Raw genomic sequence first — 12,836 nt, forward strand, 5'->3', positions numbered from 1 at the left:
CAAATCATGAGAACGTAGAAATGAAATTAATACAAGGCAGGCTAATACCAACATGAATAGCAGGTCAGACAAACTACATGACATAACAACTGTCTACAGTCCTGTAGACACGTGGATTTGCAGCAGTGGTAACTAATGGTTAGTTCTGATCTGAGACAGACGGGGGTGGATGAATGAATTATCATATACCCACCTTTGCCTCGCTTTCCTTGGCCTTGTCCCGCCAGTAGTCTCCCCGATTCGGCAGCCATTAATATGACTGTCGGTGCGGTGACATTTCACCGTTCATATCATGTAAGAATTTTTTTAAATGACGAAAAGTCTTGATAATTTGGACCTGAGCAATACTAATTCTAATTCTATAGATAGATAGGTAATGTGTATCCCCTTGCAATTCACAACTCGTTTTACAGCTAGATATCTTGCGCACAACGCTTTGACTGTCACGGAGTTCGGTGGCCAACAACTGTGGCTAGCCAGGGTTAGTTTCAGCAGCCACCTTGCAAAAGATGAAGAGCCGGGCTGAATGAAACTGTGGATAATGTTTGCCAGAATGCAAATTGCATAACACTAACTTCCTCGCTGTAAAAATAATACAACTTAGTTACAGATGAGTAAAGTTAGCAATTAAGATAGCTAACTTTGCTATCCAGCTAGCTAGCCAACTATCACATTTGGGTAACGTTAGTCGCTAGCTAGTCACTATGTTTGTGATAGATAACATGTAGATTATGATTTATAATAATTCATCATCTACATTCAATTTGGTTAATTGACCAGTTTCGCCTTCATAGCAAGCGGTACAAAATAACCGGTCTCTAGTAAAATGTTAGCTACTTGAGTTAGTTAGCTACGAAAAGCTAGCTAGCTTGCTAGCATTATTGGGAAGCAAACTATACCCTTTCTCCGGCGTTTCTTGCTCTGCAGTCCGTTAATATGAACATCTCCGGTGTGTCATTGCCAATATACCAGTCCTCACATTGTATATGCTTTATGTTGTGATACAGCTTAAAATAATAATTCATACAAAAACGCACATTTTGCCATATTAATCACGGCCTCTACTGTCGCCGCTGGACAAAGAGGGCCAGGCAGGAGACGCGCACCCGGGAACATTACAACTCAGAGGGAAGTAGGGGTGTCCTAAAACGAGATTTCTAAATCAGTCACTCTCTGCATCCAGGTTGATAATAAACGTTATTACACTTCATAATACTTCTAGCTGTAGTTTTACCGATTCTTTTTGTGCAAGAAATGGCACACATTGTTTACTTAATTTGTGAATTACCTCACCTTTAACAGCAGGTTATGGAGCAGTCTAGAACGGACCACTTTCAACGCTGAAGTAGGGATGGACACAAAATTAATCACATCCCATTACCTTTTCCTAATTTTGTGTTACAGTTTGTATTTCAAATGGATTAAATTGAAATTTTGTGTCACTGGCCTACACACAATACCCCATAATGTCAAAGTGAAATTCGGTTTTTAGACATTTTTACAAATCAATAAAAAATGTAAAGCTTAAATGTCTTTCTTGAGTCAAGTATTCAACCCCTTTGTTATAGCAAACCTAAATAAATTCAGGAGTAAAACTGTGCTTATCAAGTGACATAATTAGTTGCATGGATTCCCTCTGTGTGTAATAATAGTGTTTGAAAAGATAAACAACATGCTCAACTCCACTTTATATAAACTTAAATCGGGTGCTGTATCCTCATATATAATCCAAAGAACAGAAATAGGACAGCACTCCGATAAATACATCCGCATGAACGTTTTGCATATTAGCCCTTTTTAAGCGTTTAAGGGCAATGTCAATCAATGTCACAACAACAATACTTCTTGGGCGTAGTTAATTATACATTCACAGTCAGTATTGGCTCAATCAAGAGATCCCAGCAGAGGGAGCTGTGGGGGAAACATGAAAATCCAATAAAGATAAACACAAGCATTACAAATACATTATGATGTCATTACCTAAATGCCATGGGATCGCCCAATTATGCAAATATATTTATAGAGAAATTTGAGTTGGACATCGTGTATGATAATAATCCATATTCTAAGTTTATTAAATTGTTTATGAGATATATTGTTTACATTTTTTTCATTTGGTCAGGTGATGATCTTAAATCGCAGTAATTCTTTACATAGGCGACATGAATTCCAGGATGCCGTCCATTCAATTTATGTTAGTAGGCTGTCCTATAAAGGTCATGTTTCCTTTTTGGATGTTTTGGTTAAGAAAGATGGCAATGGCTTGCACACTGAGGTGTATAGAAAAGAAACGGAGGGAAATGCCTTTCTTCATTTCAACAGCTATCATACACCTTCATTAAAAAATAGTTTACCATATAGCCAACTCCTTCGCATAAGGTGCATTTGTGACACTGATTTATCATTTGATGTACACTACCAGTCAAAAGTTTGGACACACCTACTCATTCAAGGGTTTTTCTTTATTTTTACTATTTTCTACATGGTAGAATAATAGTGAAGACAACAAAACTATAAAATAACACATATGGAATCATGTAGTAACCAAAAAAGTGTTAAACTTATCAAAATAGATTTTATATTTGAGATTCTTCAAAGGAGCCACTCTCTGCCTTGACGACAGCTTTGCACGCACTTGGCATTCTCTCAGCCAGCTTCATGAGGTAGTCACCTAGAATGCATTTAAATTAACAGGTGTGCCTTGTTAAAAGTTAATTTGTGGAATTTCTTTCCTTCTTAATGCGTTTGAGCCAATCAGTTGTGTTTTGACAAGGTAGGGGTGGTATAGAGAAGACAGCCCTATTTGGTAAAAGACCAAGTCCATATTATGGCAAGAACAGCTCAAATAAGCAAAGAGAAATGACAGTCCATCATGGTTTTAAGACATGAAGGTCAGTCAATCCAGAAAATTTCAAGTGCAATCACAAAGACATTTAACAGTGTTAACCTTCACAAGGCTACTGGCCCAGACGGCATCCCTAGCCAACATCCTCAGAGCATGGCAGACCAGCTGACTGGTGTGTTAACAGACATACAGTATCCAATCTCTCCCTATCCCAGTCTGCTGTCCCCACATGCTTCAAGATGGCCACCATTGTTCCTGTACCAAAGAAGGCAAAGGTAACTGAACTAAATGACTATTGCTCCGTAGAGCACTCACTTCTGTCATCATGAAGTGCTAGTGAGAGACTAGTCAAGGATCATATCACTTCCACCTTACCTGACACCCTAGACCCACTTTAATTTGCACACGACCCCAATAGGTCCACAGACGATGCCATCGCACTGCACACTGCCTTATCCCATGTGGACAAGAGGAATACCTATGTAAGAATGCTGTTCATTGACTACAGGTCAGCATTCAACACCATAGTACCCTACAAGTTCATCATTAAGCTTGAGGCCCTGGGTCTCGACCCCACCCTGTGAAATTGGGTTCTGGACTTCCTGATGGGCCTCCCCCAGGTGGTGAAGGTAGGAAACATTTCCAATTGATCCTCAACACTGCCCCCCCTCCCGTACTCCCTGTTCACCCATGACTACGTGGCCATGCACGCCTCCAACTCAATCATCAAGTTTGCAGATGACACGACAGTAGTAGGCTGGATCACCAACAACGATGACACAGCCTATAGGGAGGAGGTGAGGGCACTCTGAGTGTGGTGTCAGGAAAATAACCTCTCATTCAATGTCAACAAAGCAAAGGAGATGATCGTGGACTTCAGAAAACAGCAGAGGGAGCACCCCCCTATCCACATCGACGGGACAGCAGTGGAGAATGTGGAAAGCTTTAATTTCCTCGGCGTACACATCACGGACAAACTGAAATGGTACAAATTTCTTCAGACTCCTGAGGTTGATTAGGCGCCCTTCGCCTTCTTCAACCTCAGGAGTCTGAAGAAATTTGGCTTGTCACCTAAAACTCTCACAAACCTTTACAGATGCACAATTGAGAGCATCCTGTTGGGCTGTGCCACCGCCTGGTACAGAAACGGCAACGCCCACAACCACAGGGCTCCCAGAGGGTGGTACGGTCTGCACAACGCATCACCGGGAGCAGACTACCTGCCCTCCAGGGTACCTACCACACCCGATGTCACAGGAAGGCCATAAAGATCATCAAGGACAACAACCACCCGAGCCACATCACAAGAATAGATAGCCAAGAAGATTGGACAGTCTGGGAATGGGATCACGAATAAGAACTAAGAAAAACATTTGATTCTTTCAAGTTTTCCCACTCCAAAGACTTCTCTTCACCCAAAAGGAATAACTGTTACATGCAGCTGAATGGAAGAGGCTGAGATAGGACCTGACTTAAAGATAATCAACAATGGGTTAAAGTAGGGAGAAATCTTCCAATATAGGCTACAGGTACGCCTTTATTTTGGTATAGGCTATCACATGTAGGGCATTTATTATTTCTTTCATTTAGTTTTTACCTTGTGGTCTTTATTAGAAAATTAAATTGAACATGATGATTACATTAGCCTAATCAATATTATATCTGATTATCAAATGGAAATCATATTCTATTTAATTTGAATTTGTTATAATAAAATGAGACAATTTGGCTATAATAACAATATCCTCTGTTTAAAAAAAGTAAAATATTATCTAGTGGAGGCTTTAGACTACATGCAGAGAATCTAAAAAAAAGAGCCTTGTGTTAAAGCAATGGAAGTCTTTTGTTTCAGAATAGCCTACTGTGATTTCTAAATGTGCGTCTTTGGGGCTGGCACGGTGCATGGTACATATTGTTTTTGGACCAAAGAGAGTATTAGCTTTATACAGAGATCATGGCAAAGTGGTTCAAAGAATTCCCCATCAATTTGAAGAACGGTACCAAAAGGATCTTCTCTGCTTCAGAATCACACTCCCTATCAAGGGGTAACCTGGACAGGGAGTTGGCATTGGCACCAAAGCAACCAGCGCACATAGTGGATAGCAATTCTCAAAATTCTGCAGTAGAATTGGGAAGGAATGGCACAATTCCAAAGCGGAGTCACCGGTTTTTGATGAGCACTGGCCACTGATAAGTACTGATTCTGCAAATGATCAGTCGTCTGATCAAAGTGGAAAAGCAGGACAAGAACCCGAACTTCCACAGCAGCCCAGTGGTACTCAAAACAGAGATGGTAAGACATTTTGAAGAACTTTAGAAATTGTAGGCTAATTCTATTCTCAACAGGATGTGATGCTGGACTCAAGGGTAGAGGTAACCTTGTACACGTAATTCTCTCTCCCTCCATTTAGTATATTTAGTATATTAGTATATCATATGGTATGTATTAATTTGTGGATATCCATTTGTGGATGTCCATCATCAATTTCGTATGATATGTTACTAATTACAATTTGTATGACACGCAGTAGCGGTGAGTGGGTAAAATCACTGGGGAAGCCAAGCCAGAAAAGAAAAGCCGTTTTACAATCTATGTGTTGTGATAATTACATTCTTTGTTCTATAAATACTGTTAGTTCTTATGCCTTGCCACCGTGACATAAAGGTCTAAGGCCGAGACAATAAGAAAACACAGTGGCAGAATAAATTCAACTATACCTTTGTGTGTGTGTGTGTGTGTGTGTGTGTGTGTAAGTAGAAAAAACATGTGGACTCACCCTACTTGTAGAGAAACACCAATGCCATCCATCTCTCTTTCATGTTGCCATTACGGTCTATGTCTGTGCCATATAGTATACGCTTTTAGTTTTTGTGGTCCTAGGCTACCTGGCTAAAATGCTTGCTCGCTAGACTAACTTCCTTTCATGGGCAACAATTAGCCAGCTAGTTAACATTAGCTTACTACATCTAGCTACATATTGAACTTCCATCCTCTCAAGCCAGAGGCACAATTAATTAATTTAGGGTTGGATCAGAATTGTCATTATTATCATTGACAAGTACTGAGAATGAAATAAAACCAAGTCCAAATCCCTATCTCCATCCATGGCTAATTTAGGACAACAACACAATGAGATGGAACAATTCCAGTTTAGCTTTTTCTGGTGGGATATGTTCAGCCTCTTGCAAATTGAAGGAAAATTATGAAACACAGAGAAGAAAGATACATCTGTATTTTTTTGTTGTTGTAAATTTTCTGGGGAACTCTGGCTTCCATTGGCATCCATGAATACACGCCAATAATGACATGTAACGAATTGCAATTCGTATAACATGTTACAAATTTGCAATACGTGGACATGTCACAGATTCCAATTTGTTGTGGCTAACATTAGCTAGGTGGCTAGGGGTTGGGATAGGGATTAAGTTTAGGGTTAGGAGTTAGGTTAAGGTCAGGGGAAGGGTTAGCTAACATGCCAAATAGTTGCAAATTAGCTAAAAAATAGTAAGTAGTTGTAAAGTTAGCTAAAATGATAAAGTTGTCCGTAATGAGATTCGAACACGCAACCTTTGGGTTGCTAGACATACGCGTTATATGCTCTTCCATCAAATAAAATTGTATTGGTCGCGTACACATATTTTGCAGATATTATCGCGGGTGGAGCGAAATGCTTATGTTCCTTGCTCTAACAGTGCAGTAATGCCTAACAATACAAAACAATACACGCAGATCCAACAAATAAAAATAAAGGAATTAAGAAATGTCTAAATAATACTATATCAAAGGCAGAAATAGAAATATATATGCATATAATGATGTTTATAGACATTATGGACCATATACAGTGGCTTGCGAAAGTATTCGGCCCCCTTGAACTTTGTGACCTTTTGCCACCTTTCAGGCTTCAAACATAAAGATATAAAACTGTATTTTTTGTGAAGAATCAACAACAAGTGGGACACAAGTGGGACACAATCATGAAGTGGAACGACATTTATTGGATATTTCAAACTTTTTTAACAAATCAAAAACTGAAAAATTGGGCGTGCAGTACTTCACACTCAGACAGCGCACCGTCTGACCGATGCCTGGATAACCAGAGGAGGGTGACGTGTGGGCCCAATACATCAGCCGGTTATGAACAGCAGACGCAATGTGCAGACACCCAGCTGGACACTGGAGGGGAGCGGACAATGCACGTAACGCCTGCTCAATGTCCGCGTCCAGCTCCCACACGACCAGGCAGGAGGCCGGGAGTATGGGGGTGGGATCCATGGGCCACTCCTCTGTGTCATACAGCCTGGACAGTGCATTTGCCTTCACATTTTGAGAACCTGGTCTGTAAGAAAGGGTGAAAACAAAACGGGTGAAAAACATGGCCCACCTTGCCTGGCGAGGGTTCAGTCTCCTCGCCGCCTGGATGTACTCCAGATTGCGGTGGTCAGTCCAGATGAGAAAAGGGTGTTTAGCCCCTTCAAGCCAATGTCTCCACACCTTCAAAGCCTTGACGACAGCCAACAGCTCCCGATCTCCCACGTCATAGTTTCGCTCCGCCGGTCTGAGCTTCCTCGATAAGAAAGCACAGGGGAGGATCTTCGGTGGCGTACCCAAGCGCTGAGAGTGCACAGCTCCTATCCCAGCCTTGGACGCGTCCACCTCCACTACGAATGCCAAAGAGGGATCCGGATGGTCCAGCACGGGAGCCGAGTTAACAGAGCCCTCAGGTGACCAAAAGCCCTGTCCGCCTCAGCCGACCACTGCAAACGTACCGGTCCCCCGTTCAGCAGTGAGGTAATGGGAGCTGCACTTGACCAAAACCCCAGATAACCCTCCGGAAGTAATTGGCAAACCCTACAAACCGCTGCACCTCCTTTGCGGTGGTGGGAGTTGGCCAATTACGCACGGCTGAAATGCGGTCACTCTCCATCACCCCTGAGGTGGAAATGCGGTACCCTAGGAAGGAGACGGACTGTTGAAAGAACAGGCCTTGACATGCAGGTCATGCTCCGGCATGTACGGCATGACGAGGAACTCATAATGCCCTGAGGTAGTACTGAACGCCGTCTTCCACTCGTCTCCCTCCCAGATACGCTCCAGGTTGTATGCGCTCCTGAGATCTAGTTTGGTGAAGAAGCGCGCCCCGTGCATTGACTCAATCGTTGTGGCGATCAGAGGTAGCAGGTAACTGTACCTCACAGTGATCTGATTAAGGCCTCGATAGTCAATACACAGGCGCAGGCAGGTGAAGTGGAGGACCGAATGTACCCCTGATGCAGGGATTCGGAGACATATGCTTCCATAGCCGCCGTCTCCGCCTATGACAGGGGATACATGTGACTCCTGGGAAGTGCGGTGTCTATCAGAAGATTTATCGCACAATGCCACGGTCGATGGGGTGGTAATTGAGTCGCCTTCTTTTTGGAGAAGGGGAGAGCCAAATCGGCATATTTGGGGGGAATGTGCACGGTGGAGACCTGGTCTGGACTTTCCACCGTAGTAGCACCCACGGAAACCCCTAAACACCTCCCCAAGAACTCTCGTGACCACCCCGTGAGGGCCCTCCGTTGCCATGGAACAGTGGGGTCATGACAAGCTAACCAGGGTAGGCCTAGCACCACGGGTAATGTAGGAGAGTCAATGAGGAAGAGTCTGATTCTCTCCTTGTGACCCCCCTGCGTCACTATACCCAGAGGAGCGGGGGCCTCCCTAATCAACCCTGATCCTAATGGTCGACTGTCTAAGGCGTGAACTGGGAAGGGCATAGCCACTGGAACGATGGGGATCCCTAAACTACAGGCAAATGATCGGTCTATAAAATTCCCAGCTGCGCCTGTATCGACGAGCGCCTTATGCTGGGAAAACTCAGGAAAAGTAACAAACAAAAGCATGTGTGCAACAGAGGGCTCTGGGTGAGAATGGTTCTCACCTGGGGTGATGCCAGAGTGCCCTGCCTGCTACCTCGATCCCCAGAGGGACCAACCCGGCACCGACTAGCAGTGTGACCTCTGTGGCCACAGATGGTGCACGAGATGGAAACTCCTACGGTCTCCCTGAGCACAGCACCTTCCAACTTCATGGGCATCGGAGCGGTGGTGCTGGGGGATGGAACTGACAGACCCCGCTCTGGACGTCTGCGGGTAGCCTGCAGGTTATCCAGCCGAATGGACAGGTCCACCAGCTGGTCGAAGGTGAGGGTGGTGTCCCCGCAGGCCAACTCTCAACGTCCTTGCACAAACTGCAGCGATAGTGGTCGATCAGGGCCCTGTCATTCCATCCCGCACAGGCGGCCAGGGTCCTAAAGTCCATTGCGAACTCCTGGGCAGTCCTCGTCCCCTGCCTCAGATGGAAAAGGCGTTCACCCGCCGCTCTACCCTCGGGCGGGTGAAATCCTCGAAATGGTCCAGCGCCGCATCTCCTTCTCCCCACATGGCGTTGGCCCACTCCGGGGCTTTCCCCGAGAGGCACGAGACAAGGACGGACACCTTCTCACGGCCCGACTGACCATGACTCTGTTGATGTCAAATGTCTGCCAACTGTATGCTTTTTGACTTTGGTGTTTTCTTGCCAATGTTTTAGTTACATTATTGAAGCTTTTTAATTGTTTTTTAAATAAATTATGCTTTGCTTCATAGCGCATGCACCAGCTATGCAAAACAGGTCCAATTTTAAGCATACATGTGGGGTAATGCACCATAAAATGATGCTTCGATAGCAGCCTCTTTTTTGGAAACAATTGCTTGAATAACCTGTGGTGTTCTGCGATTAAGTGTCTCAAAAAAATTGTAATACCCTTTGATATCATTGGAGAAAATACAATGTGTACTATCTGAAGCAACAGTGAATACCAGTGTAGATCATTTGGACAAACTAAGTCTCCGAAGATAAGTGGTAGATTGTGAAGTAAACACCAGGACTGGATAGCATTTAACCCCAAGTCATTAGAGTCCTCTCCTAACTTCACTCTAGGATGTTTGTTGTTTTGCTCTATGTAACCATAGTTAAAGCTCTTTATTCTCCTGTCTATTTCATTTCATGTTGTGTACTTGTCTATCAAGTGCAGTATTAACAGTTTCATTTCATATTGTGCCACTCCCTCCAAGATATCACACATAATATCGACAGTATTGAAGTACTGCAAGGAGTTTAGAATGTAAGAACGTTTATCACCCATCACAAATGGAAGACTGCGATTTGTCTCCTTTTTTTGGCAGTGTTCTGCATGAGGTGCTCGAGTTCGCATAACTATCTTAGGTGAATCTTCATCAAATTCAGTCTGAACGTCCTCTTTCTAAGCAAGACGAAAGCAGTAACAATATCTGGTACTGAATGATTCAACAAAACCAAATAAACAGTGTAGATGAAGGTTGTCACCTGTAACTTGGACAATAGTTCCAAACACTGGTCTATCATACAAGGGGACCATAATTCTATCCCTCTCAAGTAATTTAATATCCTACACAATTGGATCAAGTATTTTCGAAAAGCCATGTTTTAACGTCTTGGGCATGAAATAAAGCAACAAATATTAAGCAGAAAGGAGTTGAACTTTGGAGAAAAATTCCGTAAGGTGAAATAGATTGCTCCTAATTTATGTATTCCCCGTTTTGATCCAAGAGGATTTGCAGTTTCAAAATCGTCATAGAAAAAAAAAGCTGTATCTGAATTGCATGCTTCTGTTTTGAAAACAGAGCATGGCTCGTGAACAGATCTCCATCACGTCAGTCATAAAGTCTTCTTGAACTGGAATCAGTCTGGATCATCTCCTTTATATTAGGGTGTTTGTAAATAAACTGTAATGTTTTCAAAATTGGGATGTAAAAAAATGTATCAGTGACAACAATTTGATCATAGCCTCTAGTAGTCCGATTGCGTTGTGAATCAAATCTTGTACCAAGAACGTACTCAACTGGGTCTACCCTTCCCCACTTTTCTGTAAAATACTGCCTTCTCTTACTTTCAGAATTTAATACACCAAAAGGATTTATTTTTTCAAAACACATTAATTTTACACTCAATGTCACTTTTAATAGGCTCCTGTATAAACAGACATTTCTTCACAGCTTCTTTAGCTTGAAAATGAATATCATCATTTCCATGGAAATGACCAAAGAGTTAATGGTTGTTTCACCAACACCTGCCACTTTAAGTTCAGCTATGGTTGCAGCTCATCTGTCTACAAGACTGTTATTGACAAGGACTGAGTCAGAAGGGGAACTTGTTGATGGCAAGTCATCAAAATGACTTCCTGCTACATATTCAGCTGTAGAGGGGCCTTCACCATGATCAGAACTAGGTTCATGTGCTTCATAAAGATGCTTTCTGAACCCAGAAAAAGTGCCATAAACTTGTGAACAACCAGCCTGACCGCATTTTTAAGATGAAGTGTCTTTCCTGGACAAAGTCCGTGGACCAACTTCAAGTGTTTTGTCAAGAATTAGCATTACCCTGGGGGCTTTTGCAAGCAAAAGACAACATTTTAGATGAATGATATGAAAACGTTGTGTGAAATGAAAAAGGTTATTTCCTATGCTGTGTTTTAACACTTTGCAACTTCAAACATTTTAGTAACTCTATGCAGCATCGAAGACCTCAACTCTGCAACCCTAGGATTAACCTTAGTGGTATCAACATCAATTTCATAAATTGTGGTTTGCAAGAAGTTTTACACATTTTCCAGATCCTGGTTGTACGAGGTACCAAAGACAAAATGATCAAAACAGGCAAGAGAGTCTGGTGACTTACAAGGTATTGCATGTTTGTCAATCACAATGAAGTACTTGTGAATCCCACTCCTCTGGGTCCCCACAGCAAGCAGATCGGGTTTAAGGCTTTCCATGACGCTCTCCAGATGCCTCTGGATGCTGGTCCCAGTCTGTGACACAATAAATTCATTAGTGTGCTATTAAAATAAATCACTGTTTGCAAACAGTTTGTGAAAATGTAAATTACAGCTACACATGATCTTACCATGATTTGTCCATATTATTAAAAGCAGTTATTAGGATTAGGAATGGGGACAGAACAGTCAACTGTAACCTCACCAATGTGATCACTGGGGTGTCTGGCTGAGATTTTTCCTGGTCTCTGGCGGCCATGAGGTGACGGTGGGAGAAGGTGGACAAGGACCAAAATGGAGGACATGTCTCTGTCCCATCCTGAAAGTATACATTTTCACTGAAAGTTACATCATTCCATTTTGCGTTCAAAAACAATGCTCCCTTCCATTAGTATAATACTTTTATTCCAGCATACCATTTTCCACTTCTGTTGCGGATTCAGCATTTTGAACCAGGTCTTGCAGGTTGCCTGTCTGTGTGAGGCCACGGTTTTGGTCAATGACTTTCTGCTTGTAGAGAGTAGGCCACTTCTCCAGGAGCTTTGCATAGGTTGCATCACCAAACATCAGACTAAAATCTCGCTCAATCTGCAGACAAGATGGAATAAGTCAAGACCCAACAGTAAACATTATGGTGTAGCACTATCGTCATGTAATATATCACAGTCCTAATCAGACTGTTGTAGAAAATAAAACAATCATCCTGACAGTTTCAAGGCAAGGCAGTCGAAGAGCCACATACCATTCCTGCAATGTCTTGGAGTCTTGGAAACGCTGTGAATATTTCAGAGGACTTCACTGAGTCATGAACCATCTTTTGGCGATAGGCGAACGTCTGCTTCATATTCTCCTTTACAATTGCTTCATCAGCTGTATGCATCATCGAATGGCCTCACAACACAGGATTTCTGTTGTTGGACAGTTTTCCTCTCTGAAGGGGTCTCTATCGGGGGTCTCTATTAGCATGGATGGCCATGCATGCAGTTATGTCACCAGATGAAAAGTAGGATTTATTTGACTCAGAAACAAAATTAATACTAAGAAATACTAAAAGAGTAAGAGACTAAGAAACACTTGCTTATACAGATGTTTACATACAATTATTCTCTGGTCATGTGTCATGAATGAGAGTAACTACAATGAAAATCACTTAC

At 42.6% G+C, this 12,836-nt stretch overlaps 1 protein-coding gene across 1 annotated transcript in view; it reads right to left on the bottom strand.

Annotated features, from left to right (window-relative positions):
• Nucleotides 1-1,107, bottom strand: part of LOC135550158 (pygopus homolog 2-like) — a 30,985-nt gene extending 29,878 nt beyond the window's left edge. Inside the window, 1 exon segment of the mRNA XM_064980706.1 lies at nt 194-1,107. Within this exon segment, the coding sequence (XP_064836778.1) occupies nt 194-251 (58 nt within the window). The 5' untranslated portion in view covers nt 252-1,107.
• Between the last annotated feature and the right edge of the window lie 11,729 nt (nt 1,108-12,836).

This window comes from Oncorhynchus masou, chromosome 12, assembly GCF_036934945.1.
Source record: "Oncorhynchus masou masou isolate Uvic2021 chromosome 12, UVic_Omas_1.1, whole genome shotgun sequence".
Lineage (NCBI taxonomy): Eukaryota > Metazoa > Chordata > Actinopteri > Salmoniformes > Salmonidae > Oncorhynchus > Oncorhynchus masou.